The sequence below is a fragment of the Pleurodeles waltl genome, chromosome 4_1 (genome assembly GCF_031143425.1).
Source record: "Pleurodeles waltl isolate 20211129_DDA chromosome 4_1, aPleWal1.hap1.20221129, whole genome shotgun sequence".
Lineage (NCBI taxonomy): Eukaryota > Metazoa > Chordata > Amphibia > Caudata > Salamandridae > Pleurodeles > Pleurodeles waltl.
Genome location: NC_090442.1, coordinates 240,734,657 through 240,752,662, shown reverse-complemented (window position 1 = coordinate 240,752,662; position 18,006 = coordinate 240,734,657). Strand labels below are relative to the sequence as shown.

General features: G+C 40.2%; 1 protein-coding gene across 4 annotated transcripts in view; it reads right to left on the bottom strand.

Annotated features, from left to right (window-relative positions):
• BICD1 (BICD cargo adaptor 1) overlaps positions 1 to 18,006 on the bottom strand; it is a 674,082-nt gene that overhangs the window by 94,615 nt on the left and 561,461 nt on the right. Inside the window, exon 8 of one of the 4 annotated variants that reach the window (XM_069228218.1) lies at positions 15,867 to 16,848. The exons of the other annotated variants lie outside the window; for them this stretch is intronic. Coding sequence (XP_069084319.1) covers positions 16,249 to 16,848 — 600 coding nt within the window. The 3' untranslated portion in view covers positions 15,867 to 16,248. Of the gene's footprint in view, positions 1 to 15,866; positions 16,849 to 18,006 lie in introns of those variants that run through there. 4 annotated transcript variants of the gene reach the window in all.

Here is an 18,006-nt window from a genome sequence, read left to right as displayed (position 1 = left end):
CCCCTCACCCCTTCTCCTGTCAGAGAACCCGACTTACCACCTTTCAGGGGGTCCTCCGGCAGGAGACGGGACGCAGCACTGCTGCCAGCAGCAGCATCCGGCAGCAAAACATGCCAGGCCGTATCATGGAACATGGAATATGGAACCAGGGGTAGTGGAAATGGCTTCACACACCCCTTGACCTTTATAACATCTAGGGAAAGTGAACCATATAACCCAGAATCATCCCAGAAAGTGATTTTACATGGTCTGAAATCAGATAATGTTCACTGATGAAGTTCCATAATAACTCTATGCTTAATATAACAACATAACACAGCAAAGGTGTGCTTTAGATGCCACGTATATTAGGGCACTTACATGATCTTTGGAATTGGTGGGACATTATACTTATCCTGATTTGTAGTGAATGAGCGAAGCAAGTGAGCCAGGCCTCTTTTAGAGGTCTCAAGGAAGTTTCCTCACAACAACATTTAGAAAAAAGTGGGTGATATATTGCATTTTAAAGCACAGTTTTCACATGAATTTGCTAAAAGGGCAGAGCCTGGGCTCTGCAAGGAACTCATTAAATAATCAAATTCTTTAATGGTGTCCCACGAGTTGAGTCCATTTTTTTCTAAAATGTGCTGTCTACAACCCGTATGCCAAATATGACCTCCACTCTGCCAGGGCCAGAATGTTTTCATGGATGGCATTCATTTGCTGTGGGTGTCCCTTATGCCAAACATTAAATACAATAAGCAAATGACAGGATTTCATCATTAATGCCATCTGTGTATTATAAGAGTACTGTATGTCAAAAATTAACTCTAGTATCACAGTGGCAGTATTTTGTCATGCCCCCCCCCCATATGCCATAGTTGTCATCCCTTATGACAAGAATTACCTCCAGTGTGTCAAAGCCAGAACTTTTTCCCATGTGGCTAATATAGTAAGAATTATCTCTAGTGTGGAAGAACAAGTATTTACCATGGTTGCTCATTATGCTAAGTTTGCCTACTATGCCAGTGTCAGTATTTTGTTGCAGGTGCATGACATGCTAAGAATTGCCTTGAGTATGCCAATGCCAGTATTCTGCCATGGTAGCCTCCACAAACCTTCAGTATCCCCAGACCAATGGCAGACTTGTAAGCATAACACCACATTCTTACTCATGCTTACTTACATTGAATCTCTCAAAATCATTCTCACTCACTCTCACTCATTTACACTTGCTACACTCATTCATTCTCAGTCACTCTGAAAGTTAGATTTTGGCAGATGGGATATCCATTGTGATGAAGAAGCCTGTCTGATGAGTTCCAAATCAGGCGAATTGACTAATTCTCACCCACAGATGCACTCACTCTCTGTTGCTCACTTTCACTCACATTCTTTAACATTCCCTCACACTCGTTGTTACTCATTGTTTCTCATTCATACATTCTCACACAACTGCAGTAAAATCATACTCTGACTTGCTCATACTCACTGACTTTCTGACTTTCAATCCCACTAATTCTGGCTCACTAGTTGCAACTGACTCACTAGTTCACTCACACAAACACATGCTCACACATACACACACCATGACTCTCACACACAAACTCTTATCTGCAAGCATGCACACAACAAACAGTTAAACGCATTTTTCGAAATACCGCCTCCGTTGCCAATGAAAGTCTTGTTTCCGCTCGTTGTACTCCATTTTCTATTACACTAATAGTGAATAACATACTATTATTCACTTTTAATGTTATAGAAAAAAAGTGGAGAAAACAATGAGAGCAGATCCCCAAAGACAAATAAATGAGCTGCTCCTGTGTGCTTGGCACTGATTTTGCCACCTCTGAGGGCAGGAGTCGCAAAAGCAAAGGTAGGTGTTGCAGTTGCAACCCCTGTAACCCCTAAATGATGTCCATGATCCTATCCTCCATTATATGGCAAGTCACCCACCTTCATATGTCCACCCAGCAACCTCATGTATCAACTCACACCACATCATATACGCCAACACACTCACTTCACATTTATGTCCACCTTTCCTATATGGAAACACACCACCATAATACAGCCACCCACACAGCCTCATATATGACAGCACACCCACCATTACATGTCTGCACAACCATCACTATACAGGCAGACATATTCTCAGACCAACATAGCCACATCTTTTACAATCCCACCAGCATACTCTCATACAACCTCCATCAAATTTGCTTACCTACCACAACCAATACACACACACCATATCTCAGGTTAAACCAACAGTATATATCCACACACCTTCTACCATGCAACCACCCAGTCATGTTAAAATGCCCACACCACCAACATATCTACCCAATATCAAATGCCCACACAACCATCATCATACTTCCACACAGCTACTATCATACACCAACACACCTACCATCATATTTCCAATCACCCACCACTGCAGATACACATATAGAGCATCACACACTCACATTCCCTCATGATATGCAAATACACTGTCATCTACTCACAACGAGCATTTACCAGTGCTCTACAATGTCGTATTTCAATTTAAGCTTTTGAAAGTAATACAAAATGTAGCAATTGAGGTTGCCATAGTAATGTGTCATAAAAGGAGAAAGTGGTTTTATTTTACAACATTTCTTTTAAAAAACAAACAAAATAAATTCCCTAACAACTACAGTGGAAGGGGAACTAACAAAAAAACTGAAATCCCTAGGTGAAGGTGATACCTTCACTTCATATCCCAACCTCAACACCCTAACTTAACCTTAACTTCCAACTCTGCTTGATTATGCTTGTGATGAGATGAGTGTCCGTTAAAAAGTATATTATGGTGTGATAAATGTTTAAGACACTTAAGCGTTATCAAATGGTGGATGTTTGTGCGCATAGTGGGTGTAACATGGACTGAATGCGCTGAAGGCCTTTCAATTTTCCTACTTCCTTTTCTGACGAAAGGTTGACTGCTCCAGGCAGCCAAAGTGTCACCCTATACTTACTAGTACGTGCACAAAGTGTCATAGTTCTCAGTAAAGGGCTCCAAGTAAAAGGAAAAAGCCATAAAGAGTATCTTGAGAACTGGAGTGAAGATAATGGTAAATGCAGAAGTAGATAAGCAAAACATCAAACACTGAACAACAGGGCAGAGAGGAGAGCTCAGCAAAACCATCCAGAAGAAATCCAATCTAGCTGAAAGGTGCAAACAACAGGGACAAAAATAGTACACATGGGTAAAGCATGTGATGAAAAATTAGGGAACAGATGTGTTGTGAAACATTCATCAATTGATAATGCCTGTATGTATATGGTTCAAAAGGGAACTGACATCACAGGAAACACCAAAACCTCATCTTTATTTGTGAACTTCAGGTAATAGTTTCTAGAAAAACCATCATCTTAGAAAGGGCCATTCATAAGGCTTGGCCATGTTCCATTCTTCTAACACGTGGCATTGAACTAGGTACAGAAAGAGCACCCACAAGACGGACATCTCTAATTCAATGCAAATCTCTGTACTCCAATCCCTGACCTTTTCCTCCAAACCTCCACACAAGTCATGGAGAACATGTACAAGGTATAGGCAGCAATGACACCCTGTCACATGCCGAATGCAGAATCCAGAGCTGACTGACTGTTAAGTGCACTTTTGTCTTCCAAATACTTGCCATTTTAGGTAAGCTCCTACCGTGAATGTAACAGCAGTTGAATTTGTATACAGTGGTGGTGCAAGTGTGCACAATCTAGATAGTTGCATGCCTGTATAATTGTGGCATTTGAGGTTACTTGTGGATAAGTCAGGGGTGAATAGGATCTCTGAGATGTTAAAACCATGATTATGCAGTATGATTTCAAATGAAGTGTTGTGGCCTCTTGCAATCTTATACATTCTCCCCACAATCTTAATGTTCCCTTCTGCTTAGCCAGTGAATGAGATCATTGTATGGTTGGATTGTTGAGAGTGTTTGTGCTTGGATCAGTGGACAGTTGGACAGGGAAGGTCTGAGCAGCAGGATGCTGTTCCTGGTGGGGCTTATCTGTAACCTACAACTAATCTAATAAACCTACTTCTTTTATAACCTACAAATATCCATCTTCCATTGCAACACTGGCAAGGATTTAAGAAAGAACCAGCCAGTGAAAAGAAAGAAACTAAACCTACAGAGAAACTAAGGAGTAAGTAGATTACAGAGAAACACCAAGAAAAGAGAAATTGAAAATCTAAGAGGAAAATAGACATTTAAAGAGGAAACGTTGACACCCTGAACCCCACTAGTGTCTCAAACAATCTGACAGCCTGCAGACTGTGAGGATGGCCTGATTAACGTTCACAGAACAACTGTCTGTACAGCATTCATGGCGATGAATGAACCAGAAGTGAGTAACAGCAGCCATTTGAAGGGCTTAAGGAATGGCAGTGAGAGTCTGTGGACATGAGGGGGCTTATGTTAGTGCAACCCTCTAGTTGTTTTGTATAGTGGCAGGATTGTAGATCCCCTGATGTGCTGTGACTGTTTGCCACAAGCACTTTACAACAGTTGAGGTTAAAGTTTAAAAAGACCGCAACACTGACAAACTGTAAATCAAGTGACAGTAAAAGCATACGCTAAGATGCAAGTCTCCGGCTGTGGGTGCTATTATTATTCTAAAAGACACCTTGCCAGTGTGTGTAATGAAGATAAGAGAAGAGCCAGTAGACCTCCTTAAGCGGTGCCATGTGTGAAGGTAACACAGAAGGGAAAGCGACCAATGCATGAAACAACGATTAACTTGTGCAGGGCACTGTCATTAGCACAAAGACTGGGTATTTATGATGATTTATAAGTAGATAATTGGGCCAAACAATGTGCCAAAATGGAAGTCTCTGCCAAATTTCACAATTGATTGTGTGGCCTGGCGCGTGAGACTGTTCACCATTATCAGGAAACAGTTTCAAGCCTCTTACCTCATTATGCAGGCTGTTGGTGCGCGAGGGGTCATGCGGCATTACAAGGGACCTGCAGGGTTCTTAAATGGCCCATGAGGCTGTCATGAGCTGTTTCCATGGAGGTGTGCGCGCATGTGGCAGAACTGGTAGAGTGGTTCAGGCGCCTGTGTAGACAACATGTCATTGGAAATTGGGGCATGATGAAAGACAGCACGTTCACCAAACAAGTTCTAATTCCTGAAGAGTATGCGCTTGGCAATGCTTCGGCATCTGCCTCAACACATCAAAGTGCATGACATGACTCTTCAACCTGTGGTTTTGGTGGAAATATACCACTCCTATGATAGAAGTAACGTTTTAAGCAGCGAGCAGTATATCATCAAAGCAGGAGGTTGACAGTAAGGAAGTCATTTTTCAAAAAAATATCTTTGTTTCCACTGAATTTGTGGCTACACAAGGATTTGTCTGGAAATTCTGTTACAAACCTGAAGAACTCTGAAGTTCCTCCAGTTGTCTGAGAGTTGAATGTAATTTCGGGAGAGATCGCTCTCCGGGTACTTTAGTGTTATCAGTGGATGTTATCAATGCCATGTTGAGTTTGCTGCCCGAGTAGATTTACAGTGCTACTCTGAATTTGCTGCATATGTATATTTTTGTTATTGCCATGCTGAACCTTAGAAGTGTTTTACAAGGTTGTGACTCAAGGGTTTTGGTGGTGAGTGAAGTGTATTTATGAGTATTTACCCTGGTACTGTGATTAGGCAGAAGGAGGGGGGAGAATGGCTATGTACCCCTGGTCGTGCCAGGTGAACACTCTAGGGGGTATACCGTGTAGCCTGTATATGTTAATGCTTGTAGCATTGCCATGCTGACGGTAGGGATGTTATATGAGTATGCACCCCCTGGTCCTGTTAGGTGTGCGCTATAGGGTAAGTGTTTGGTTTGTACCCTAGAGTTGTGATGTGTCCTTCCTAAGGGGTTTAGGATGCAAGGGCAATGTGTTAAGCCAGAAGGTTAGATTTGTGTTGGGTCTATACTTGCGGGCTTGTGCTGTTGAGTCTCGTGCTTGTTGTCGAACCAGCAGGCACGAGACTCAACAGAATTGGAATGGAAATGAGGCGAGGAAACGGTTGGAGGAAGCCGTGCAGGGAAGACTTGTTAATTGTACCCTCCTGTTAATTCAATAAATCTACCTTCAAATCGAAGACTTTTTATTGGCGAAGAGGATGAAAAAGTTTGCCATTCTTCTAAATTGTTTAGCATCAGAAGGCCGTAAAATCTTGAAACACTTTCCTCAAGTAGTTGTACCTTTGGCGGAAGGAGAGGGAGAAGAGGAATTGATGAATATTCTTCAGCTATTAAGTCTCTTGATCTTAGATTTAAAGCATGTAAGAATGTCATTATGGAAAGACACAAATTTTACAAAAGAGTTCAAATTTCTGGTGAATCTGTCGCAAGTTTTGTAGGTGCCTTGAGAATTTTAGCTGTGTTGTGCGATTATAAGGCATGTGAGGATGAAATGATACGAGATCAACTTGTTGAAAAAACAAACAATAGAAAGGTGCAGGAAACTCTATTGTCAACACCGAATTTAACATTAGATAAGGCGGTAGAAATTGCAACTAGAATAGAAAATACGACAGCCTATAGGGAACAAATGAACGTCTGACGACAAAGGCTCACACCAGAGTGTATCTTTGGTTAAGCAGAGACCTAAGGAAAGTCACGCAAGAGTTAGACCAGAGACATCTAGTAAAAGAGAGAATTTTAGGAAATCTAAATAGTATAGGTGAGGTAGCCTGTTCCGTTTGGGAAATGCGAGTGTGTGTCCGGCATTGGATGAAAAAAATTCCAAGTGTCTCAAAAAAGGTCATTTTGCTAGGGTATGCAAAGCTAAAGGTAAATTGGTGTGTAAAACAAGTGGCAAAGTTCTCAGGATACTTAATTATAATGTTGGTGGTGGTTTGGAGTCAACCACCAGTGAGGAGGATGAAATACTAACCATTACAAACTTGTCTGAGTTGAGCGAGGAAAATATTTGTGGAGTGTCTTCCAATAAGTCTGGGAGACCTTTTTGTAACTCGTTCATTAATGGGAATGAAGTAAGAGTTATGACTGACTCAGGTTCACCATATACTCTCTTGAGTGAAAGGAAGTTGAAGGAATATTTTGATCACATTGAACTTAAGGAGTCTGAAGTAAGACCGGTGGGATATGGAGGAAAACCCAGAGGTGTTGGGTGAGTGTGAAGTCGAATTCAATTTTCAGGGAAGTACGTCAAAAGGAATTGTGTATGTTGCAAAGGATGATACATGTTTATTAGGTTGGAACGATCAAAAAAGTTTGGGAATTTTACTTGATCCTTACAACCCTGAGCAAGTAATCTTGAGCAAGAACTACAAACATGTACTTTCTGTCAAGGATAACGCATGGCAAGATGAATTTCCTGACGTATTCACCGGTGCGCTTGGGATGGTCAAGGGTTTCACACACAAGATTAAAGTGGCAGCGAATGCTGTGCCTAAGGTGCATAAGGTTCGGAGAGTACCTTTAGCTTTACGAGCGGAGTTAAGAAAAGAGCTTGACAAGTTGTGGGAGCAGGATGTCATTGAAAGAATAGAAGCTTCTGATTGGATTGCTTCAATTGTGATTGCACGCAAAGCTAACGGATCAATGTGTATGTGTGTGGACTTGCGAGATCTTAATGCACAAATGTGGGTAGATCGTCACCCCTTACCTAACATTACTGAAATGTTGTCAACCCTTAAGAATGCTAGTAGGTTTAGTTTGTTGGATATGGCTTCTGTGTACCACCAAATCAATTTACATCCTGAGTTAAGACATCCAACGGCCTTTATTACGCCTGAAGGTTTGTTCCAATTCAAACGCTTGCCATTTGGTTTGGTGTCGGCTTCTGCCGTATTTCAAAGAGTTGTGGATAATTTGTTCAAAAATCTGGAGAGAATCATGGCATTTCAGGATGATATCTTGATTTTTAGAAAGGATCAAAAACAACATGATGAAAGGATGAGGCAAGCCTTGGCACATTTAAAAGACAAGGGTATCACTCTCAAGGTAAACAAATGTAAATATAGTACAACATGTATTGATTAGTTAGGTTACAAGATATCAGAACGGGGTGTAGAACAGAAGGCAAGTTTAGTTAAAGCTATTGAGGATTTCCAATCTCCATGTAATAAGGATCAAGATAGGTATTTTATGGGATTAATCAAATTTTATGCCAGATTTATTCCTAATTGTGCAGAAAAAACTTATAACATAAGGAATCTTTAAAATAAATGTCAAGTTTGATTGGTGTTCAAAGTGTGAGCAGGAATTTTTAATCATAAAAAAGGATGTTTCACATGCCATTCCATTGAAATCTTTTAACACAAGGGATGAAATAGTAATTATGACTGATGCTAGCCAGAAAGGATTAGGTGCTGTTTTGCTGCAACGTAAATTTGGTAAGGACGATGTGATTGCTTTTTTTGTGTCACAAATTTTGAGAGGGGTTGAATGTACTTATTCAACCATAGAGAGGGAAGCCCTTGCTTGTTGGTGGGGGATTATGCATTTTAAAATGTACCTGTGGGGCGTGCATTTTACAGTCAGAGTGGATGATAAACCTCTGGTGCAGTTGTTTTCCACTAGTGGTGCACAACATGCTACTCCCAAAATAGCAAAATGTCAGTACAGATTACAAATGTATGACTACCACATTGAATATGTGCCTGGGCCTAAAAATGTACTTGCAGATTGCCTTTCTTGTCTTCCTAGTGAATGTAAAAATAAGGAGGATGAGGGAGGAATGGCTGAGGATGATGAGTTGGTGTGCTCCATAGATTGCCAACTGGATGGGGCTGTGACAGAAGCTGAGTGGAGAGAAGCGTGTGAAAAGGATGAACAATTAAGTGAAGTTAAAAAAGGCATTCTTCAAGGGTGGTCTGTGTGTAAAACTAGTAAAAAAGTAAGTGAAGCTTACAAACAAGTTTTTAGAGAATTATCAGTCATTAATCAAATTTTGATGCAATCTGATGTTCTGGTTGTGCCGGAGAGCATGAAGAACAAGATACTAACGCTGTGCGATGAAGGACATATAGGAATGCGGGCTATGAAGAGGAGAATTTGTGAGAATATTTGGTGGCCAGGGTTGGATAAAAGTGAACACTTTGTGAGAGATTGTTTAATGTGTGCTATCAGTGACAAGTCTCCGGTCACTTTACCTACTCCTGTTTAGGCAATAAAGGTACCTAGTAAACCATGCAGTAAAATTGCTATAGACATTATTGGTCCAATAGTGCTGTCTAGTGGAGTGGTTGAATACAGTGTGGTATTAATTGATTTTTTACAGTTACAGTTTTACCCGAGCTTAAATTTGTTAAAGTGCTGAATTCTAAAAACAATCATTGAATTCTTAGAATCTGTTTTTGATAGGGAGGGAATCCCTGATGAAATATTGACTGAAAATGGCTGTCAGTTCACTTCAACTCAATTTGCCAATTTCCTGATACACATGGGCATTAAGCATACCACAACGTTGCTGTATCATCCTAGAAGTAATGGACTTGTAGAACGATTTAACGGGTGATTAAGGAGAATGGGCAGTTAGCCAAGGCCAGTCATTTGGATTGCACAATAGAATTGCAGAAATTGTTGTGGGCAGTGCGTACCACCCCCAATACTGATACAGGAGTATCTCCTTTTGTATTATTGAGAGGTAGAGTTCCAGCAACCAAATTAACAAGACATTGGATGGGTGAGTTTGTCATTGACGGAAACTTGATTGAGAAGGTTAATGAAATAAGAGAGTTAGCTCAAAATAAGTATAAGAGGGAGCCGGGAAGGACAGTTAGTGTGAAGGTGGGAGATTATGAAATGGTTAAGAGTGCACATTTCATTCAGAAAGGAGAATCAACATTTTCTGTACCCAAGAAAGTTGAAAAAATTTGCAAAAATGCAGTTAAATTAAATGATGGGAATTGGTGGAATAAGGAGAAATTGTCCATAGCTCGTCATGTGGAACTTAAAGGTCTCAAGGATAAAGGAAAAAGTGTAGGTACAAGCAAGGTTGAAGACGAGATGAAGATCTAAAACTGAGGGCATCTTCTAGGGATAGGAGGTTCCCTAGCAAATATCGAGATTATGAGTTATTCATTTAACTAGATGTGTTCCAAATATTCATTTTATTCATTTGACTAGATGCGTTTCAAGCTTTCAATGTTATTTTTCTAGAAGAATGTGTTACCACTAAAATGTATTTTTGTGTAATTTTATATAGTTAATGTAAATATTTCTATGTCATTATTTATTATTGTGCTTATCACATTGTATTCGTTGCTATGCAGGGAAGATGTGTTGAGTCTATATTTGCGGGCCCGTGCTGTTGAGTCTCATGCTTGCTGTCAAACCATCAGGTACGAGACTCAACAGAATTGGAATGGAGATGCGGCGAGGAAACGGTTGGAGGAAGCTGTGCGGGGAAGACTTGTTAATTGTATTGTCCAGTTAATTCAATAAATCTACCTTCAAAACGAAGACTTTTCACTTTACCATCCTTCCTAAGGGGTTTAGGATGTAGGGACAATGTGTTAAGCCCAGAGGTTTGAACTACAATTCTTCACAAGGGGTGTAGGATGAAGGGGCAATGGGTTTAGCCCAATGTTTAAAGGGGTGTGTTTTACACCCCTGTGATATATGTCAATCCTTCCTAAGTGGTTAAGGATGTGGGGGCAGTGTGTTAAGCCCCAGATTAAGGGGCACATTGTTACACTCCAATGCAGTAGAGGGTAGGTGAAACACTGGTTCTGCTTAAGTGAATGGTGATGGTGGTACGTGTTATACCCTGAAGCAGTAGAGGGGAAGTGAAACCCTGGTCTTGTTTGAGTGTATGGTGATGGGGGCACGTGATTACACCACAATGCAGTAGAGTGTGGAAGAAGCCTAAGTTCTGTTTGTGTGTTTGATTGTGGAGGGCAACCGGCTGGTACTGTTAGAGTGTATGTGATGTGGAGGGCAACAGGTAGTTAGTGTTCTCTATTGGATGCCCAAGGTGGTTTTGGGTTATATGTACAATTATATTGTAATGTGTATAATGTGTTAATTGCCTGTGTTTTTAACATCTTGCATCCCACTGGAGTATTGAAGTTATGTAGTGAGTGTTTGTTTAACCTTTTCTGTTTATTTAATTGGGGTGGTACTTATAGTTTTGTAGGACGTTTTGTGAGGGTGTCTTGCCGTATTTTGTTCTGCTGATTTTATTTATTGTTTTCATAAGGGGGGAGATGTGTTGTGGCCTCCTGCTATCTTATGCATTCTCCCCACAAACCTAATGTTCTCTGCTGCTCAGCCAGTGAGTGAGGTCATTGTATGGTTGGAATGTTGAGAGTGTTTGTGCCTGGAAGAGTGGACAGTTGGACTGAGAAGGGCTGAGCGGCAGGATGCTGTTCCTGGTGGGGCGTATCTGTAACCTACAACTAAGTCAATAAACCTACTTCTTTTATAACCTATGAGTATACGTCTTCGATTGCAACATGAAGCTCTCAGTAGTATGTTTGGTGGTAAGACTAGGGGTAAATAATATCTTTGCGATGTTGCAAACTGCATTGTGCAATATGATTTGATACAAAGCTCTCTTTGGTTTAGGTTTGGTGGAATTGTAGGCTATTTCTGTTTGAGAAGTAGATTAAGTACAGACGGCCTCAATATCTAGTCAGGCAGTATACATCGGTGCAGAGAAAGTATATGCAGTCTTAAATTGCACATTAGGTCTAAAATGTGTGCACCAGTATCACAGCATATTTGGTTGAAAGCACAGTGAGATGCAAACTTCCTCCTGGAGAAACATCCACCATCTGCATTTTTAGGTGCAAAAATTCCTTAGCGCAAAATCACTCTTGCTATAAGTAAGCAGGATGGTGGTATCCACATTTGTATTCAAAAACACCCTAGTTAAACACTAACGGATGATTGGAAACACTTGTAAAAGGAAGAATCACACATAACTGCAAACACACATTTAGGTGCAAAGTCACCATTGGCGAATTAAGGAGCAGATCAAATCACAAGAAGGTGCATAATAACATTTACGTTCAAATTCAGTAGTTGTGTGATTTTTCATTTTTGGGCAAAAACAATATTTTGAGAGAGAAAATGTGGTAGTAAAATGTTACATGATTTATACAACATGTGCATCAATAGGACATTACATGTGTTTGAGAGCACACCAAGATGCAAAATCAACATTGGTGCACTATAAGCATGAGTTTTTAAAATGCTTAGTAACACAAGTCACATTGTATGCACAATTGGCAGGACCGTAGTCTCACATGAAGGTGCAAAATAAAATGTATGTAGAGTATCATATTTCGGTGCAATTTCTTTCCCACTTTAACATCAGCAAGAGTGTGGGCACCCTTTCAGGAGTGCATATTACATTTACTAGCAAAACCACATTTAAGTGGAAAATCACTCTCTGTGCAAGTGAAATCAATTTTATGACAAGAATTTTATGTACGTGAAAAAACATTTAGATGCAAATTCACTTTCAGGTGCAAAATCCGATGTAAGTGCAAAATTACCCATAAAGCAGAGTCAGTAAGAGTCTAGTATCACCTTCAGGTGAAAAGTCCCTTAGTACAGATGGGAAATGTGGTAGTGAAATGTTACATCAGGTGTAAAAGATGTGCATCAGTCTGACATCACATTAGGTTGACAGCCCATTGAAGTGCAAAATTATCCTTGACTTAACATCAGTGTGAGTGTGGAAACCATTTCAGAACACAAATCTCAAATTTTGTGCAAAATCAAACTTAAACGAAAAACCACCTTTAGGTACAAAATAACTTTTAGGAGTAAAACCACGTTTCTGTTCACAATCATCTTTGTTGCAGTGTCAACAGGGGGCCTTCAAACACTTGTGTGTCCGAAAGATACAGTTAGGTGCAAAATTACTTTCTGATGCAAAATCATTTTCCTGCAACGTAAATGGGAGCGTTGAAACACATTTAGCCACAAAAGAAAAAAATTAGTTGTTTACTAAATAAAATAAAAGCAAAACATGGAAATAATATTTCTTTTCGCACTCTGGTTTTACTTTACTGTAAACTGCAAAGGACGAGAAAGAAGCAGTTCCCAAGACAATAAAGCATCCAAGGAAGGGTTTATGTGATTACTCATGATGCCTTGGGCTGGATTACACACTTGTATTTTTCCTTCGGTAAATTGCCATTCTTTCTCACAAATAATGTATTTAAAATGTGTAATTGGATATGGAAAAGTGCATGCTTCAGCTGTAATCCCATCTTTTCTCTTCAAGTATGTTGCTGAACAAGACTTGCATTTGCATTTTCCAATGTTGCCCAGTTTCACTTTGCACTGTATCTGGTATGCTGGTGAGGCACTTGGTTTCCAAGCATCACAGCACAGTGATGCAAATGTCAATGACACTTTACACAAGCAATACACAAGCAATAGTTTATTGGGGGCTGACCCAAGGTCCTCCTCTGCCTGTTGATAAGAGTACTGGCAGAGAGTAGCCAGACTTAAAAAGAGAGGATTAGAATGATCTGGCGAATAATATCATGGACGCAGATTGCGCGCCATCCTTGGACAGTCAGGGAACTAGGTTTACAATGCAACCTGAACCAATGAGCTATTTTCTAATTATATGCTCCATCATTACACTTCTTCATATCCATACCATGCTATATTTACATTGTTTTCAGATAGGCCCCATTTATAAAGCATGGTGAAGCGTTAAGCTTTTCTTGCAGTTTTATAGCATGAAACTGACCAGAGGGCATTAGAGCACTTTACATGATCACCAGAATATGTTACACTTTTTTTGAGGCACAGGGAGATTGTGGCACATATTTATGAAGAATTGGCGTAGGGTAGCGCAAGTCTTCTTGCTGTGCTGCCATACCCCACTGTGAAAGGGCAGGGCTGCATGGTATTCATAAAATACCATGCATTCCTGTCCTTTCCCTTTGCCATGCGCACAATTGAATGCCTAGCGCCAATGCAGGCACCGTTGCACCATGGTCATAAGCAAACATTTAACCACGGAGTAGTTTTCCATTGAGTGCCTGATGAGATTGGAACTTGTTTGGCCTGCAGTTGAGCCTAGCCCTATCTTTCTATCTGAACTCACGAAACTGGCATCTCCAGGAACCTGCTGTAGCCAATTCTCACTAGATTTTTCATACCTAGCTGGCTTTCCACTTCCCAGTTACTAGTACCTGGCTCGTTAAATATCAGGCGAGCAGACCAGCCTGCACCCCTATGGTAAATCAAAGCTGTACCGAAACAATTTGCATCTCACCAGCAATTTGCATTGATTAAAGGAATGAAGGCACCTTTTCTACTTCGTAATTTGCTCTAATCGGCAGGTTTGTGCGTGTAAGTATTGTCAACTACTCTTTCTTTGTAAATTAAGAAGCCTGCAATGGTATACTAAATTACAATTGTAGTGTGCCAACATTAGCTACTATGAGATATGAAATTATACCTCTGTGCCAACATTACACGTTTCAGAAATTAACAAGAATTGCTACATATCACATCATTAGGAATCAGGGCCTTTGTGTCTTCTCTCCTGGCCTCCATTCCTACCCTTGTGATCCATATCTTTCTTCTTTTAACCTGATGAGGCGCAGATTGACGTCATCTGTAAATCACAGCACACACACACTGTGGGAGGGACAATGTGGGGATCACACAGAGCACATGCCTGACACACCAGGGATGTGACTGTGGAAAACGTTTCCTAGCACCAGCTTCTACTGACCTGTGCACTTCAAAGGCTATTAAAGGCATAACGTGACCATGAAATACACTTTTCAAAGGTAGACTATCAACAGAGAAAATCACAGAGGAGGCAGTTAACCCAAATCTGCTGTAATTGTGCACAAAAGTGCACAGATTTGTAAGGCTTTGCATTCTCTCACAAGCCCTTAAATTCTGAGCATGCAATAGAAATGATAAACCATCATGGATATTTGTCAACCTCGCGTGTCTTTCTCTACATCTTCTTTCATGCGTGGTCAGCATCAGGCGTAATCTCAGGCATTAGTGTGCTCCCAGTGGTGTGGATTTTAGCTTTGTTGTCCTCAAAAAGGGCAATAGTGTCCGCTGTGGCAGAGTGTCCTATTCATGCTGTTCACAGCTCCGTGTGGGCATGCGCTACCTTGTGCACACACCACTCTCCCTTCTCTTCATAGTGCCTTGAATTGTGCAGTAATTGCATTTACATAGGTCTCATTGACCCTGTACCCTTTTTATGGGCAATCGGCACATAGAAAATTATTACCACCCTTACACTGTGGCAAAGGTATCACATGTAAATTCTTTTCAACATTTTTAAGGGAACAATATGTTGCTAACGTTCAAAGTTTGTGGGAAGGTGAGTAAAGTAAGACACCGTTAAAACGTTGTGCCTGTGTTCTACACATTGACACATATGGACATGTGTCCCCTGAATTCCCCTGATCTATACAGAGTGTCCTCATCACCATCTCCCTGACAACAGTAGAACTCTTGTATAGTCATTGCTTCATAGCATTCTCACCTAGATAACCTGTTTTGAAAGCACAATATAACTAGTGGTGTGACAATGTCCTTATATCCAGAAATTGTGTTGCTTCACAATTGCATGTGGTGTTAGACATTGATTGATTAACAGGCATGCTATTGTGATATTGTACATATCACATTCAATGGACACATGTACAAATATCAAATCACATATGTTGTTACCCAGGTAGTTTGAGTAATATGCATAGATATTTGAATTATTACGCAATATGTCACAATAAAATTAAAAAACGCTGCAATATTCCCAATACACACATGCTTTAGAGACATATCAAAAACAGTTGTTAGGATTAAGGCCTCTCAAAGTAAATAGCATTTTTAATTTACTTCACAATATTACAAACAGTAAATACTTCTGGTAAATATAAGTATTTTTCTTTTATTGATTATAAAATATTAACGAATTACACTTTATAACAAAACATTCAGATTTGGGTAGTTTTCATTACCATCAATATTTTCTTATTTTTAAATACTTAAAAAATGTAAATTAGAAAAGCTGCAGCATATTTGTCCAACTGGTCCTTAAGATTTCTGCCTACCAATACCTTAAAGTAGCAACATGATGAATCCCACCCCGTTTGTGCAAGTTCCTCTTGCAGAACCCTATATTTCTGCATTGAGGGGCGTGGGTTTTGCCAGTGCTAGGATACCTGCTGTAAACTCCATAATGTACGTCAACCTACTAGAGAAGACCCGGTCTCTATATTCTGATAAATGGTTTCAATTACAAAAATATTGAATTATTTACTTTGATTTTCAGTATGGGAAGCATCTGAAGTAACATGTGAGCGGTTTATCAAATTTGGAAGAGCATAAGTGTGTGGAGAAAATGCGGATTGTACCTGGTATATGGATCTTGGAGCTGCTGAGTTTAGGCTGTAACTGGGTCGCTGCGGATGTTGCAGCATGAATCTGGGTGCTTCTGCAGCAAGATAGTAACTGTTACCTTTTTGCCTGGAGCACAGTGCTGCTGCGGAAAGAGAACCAGGGTCTCTGGTGCTGGGAGGAGCTCTTGAAGGAAAATTGAAGATGGTTTTCTGTGATCTGTATCTAGCTGCTGCTGCAGTCTGTGAGTAGCTGTGCTCTGTTGATGAGTGAAGCGGAGAGCTGCTGCAAGAGGGTTTATGCTGCCCTGGACTGCTTGCTGTTCCAAACTGGTGTGAGTGAAATGAAAGAGGTGTCTTCTGGGGGCTGGAGTGGGGTGATGATGATGGTGATGCTGCTGCTGCTGCTGTCCTGAGAAGAATGGTGTCTTGTGCTGCTTGGAACGGGTGGCCGCTGTTGCTGCTGCTGCTGCAATAGGATGGAAGCGGCGTCCGTGGAACTGGAGCTGGGAACTGCTGCAAAGACAGCAAATGTGTTACCTGGCATCTGCAGTGGAAGGAAGCCTTGCTGTCAGAGTAAAGATGTTATCTGAGGCATGAAGTTGACATTATCTGAAACAACCTGGAGAATGTGGCTTGCTGTGTAGGTTCACGAAAGTATGTAGTGTAAAGCTGATATGTGGTGGTTGGCTGTGCAAATGTCTCCAAAGACCAGCTACATTGCCAGCAGCTTCACATTTGCTGAGAAGTCTGTGGGGCTCTCCTATCTTCTCTGATGACTAACGTGAAGGAAATGTATCTATAGTACAAACTGATGGTCATTTCAAAGCTAACTTTAAGGCCAACAGATCTGTCAATTAACCACAGAAATGGTTGTGTACAAAATGTAGGTCAGTTGGAAAGCTTGGATGATCTTGGATTTCAGGGGCCAAAGGATTTTTTAGTTTTTTTCCTAAGGATTTTGATTGACAAAAAGTTCAGGGAAACTGTTTTATAGGCCACTGCACAGCATCAAGCAGTTATCATTGTTGGGTTACCACCTTTATGTCACTATGAACTTTCACCTTCCATGAAGAGAACATGGGACAAAGTGACATTTTGAAACTTTTGTGAACATTTTCACAAATGTCAAATTTCAATTTTCTAAAAATATAAGATGTTTCAAAAAGAGTTTCTTAACCTTGCTATTGGCACTATTCTTTTATTTCCAATTTCCAATTTAGCTCTTCTATTTAATATTATAACTTTTAACATGCCAGTGTCCAGTTCTTTTTCTGCAGTTGTTCATGTTTGGTGGGTGAGGTGGGGAGAGGGTTATGCCAAGCAAAACCATTTTTATAAGTAAAGGAAATGAAGACACCAAATGAAAAGCGTTTTCTAGTATCACAAAATGTGGTTAGTTGGGAACTGATGATGAATAAAATCAAATTCCCTTTTTCCTAGCTGAACAGCCTATGCACTAGCAACAACCATTAAAAGTGTTATGAAGGATTGATCTAACGACAGTGCTTAAAGGAAATGTTTTGGTAAAAATTAGATTGATACATTTGTTCAAATGTTGTTTTAAATGTAACTGGCTACAGAAGATGAGATGGAAACATAAGTTAACAGTATTTCGTTGATAAAGTTTCAAAAAAGAAACATTGTGTTAATAGATTCCCCTTTTTTCACCAT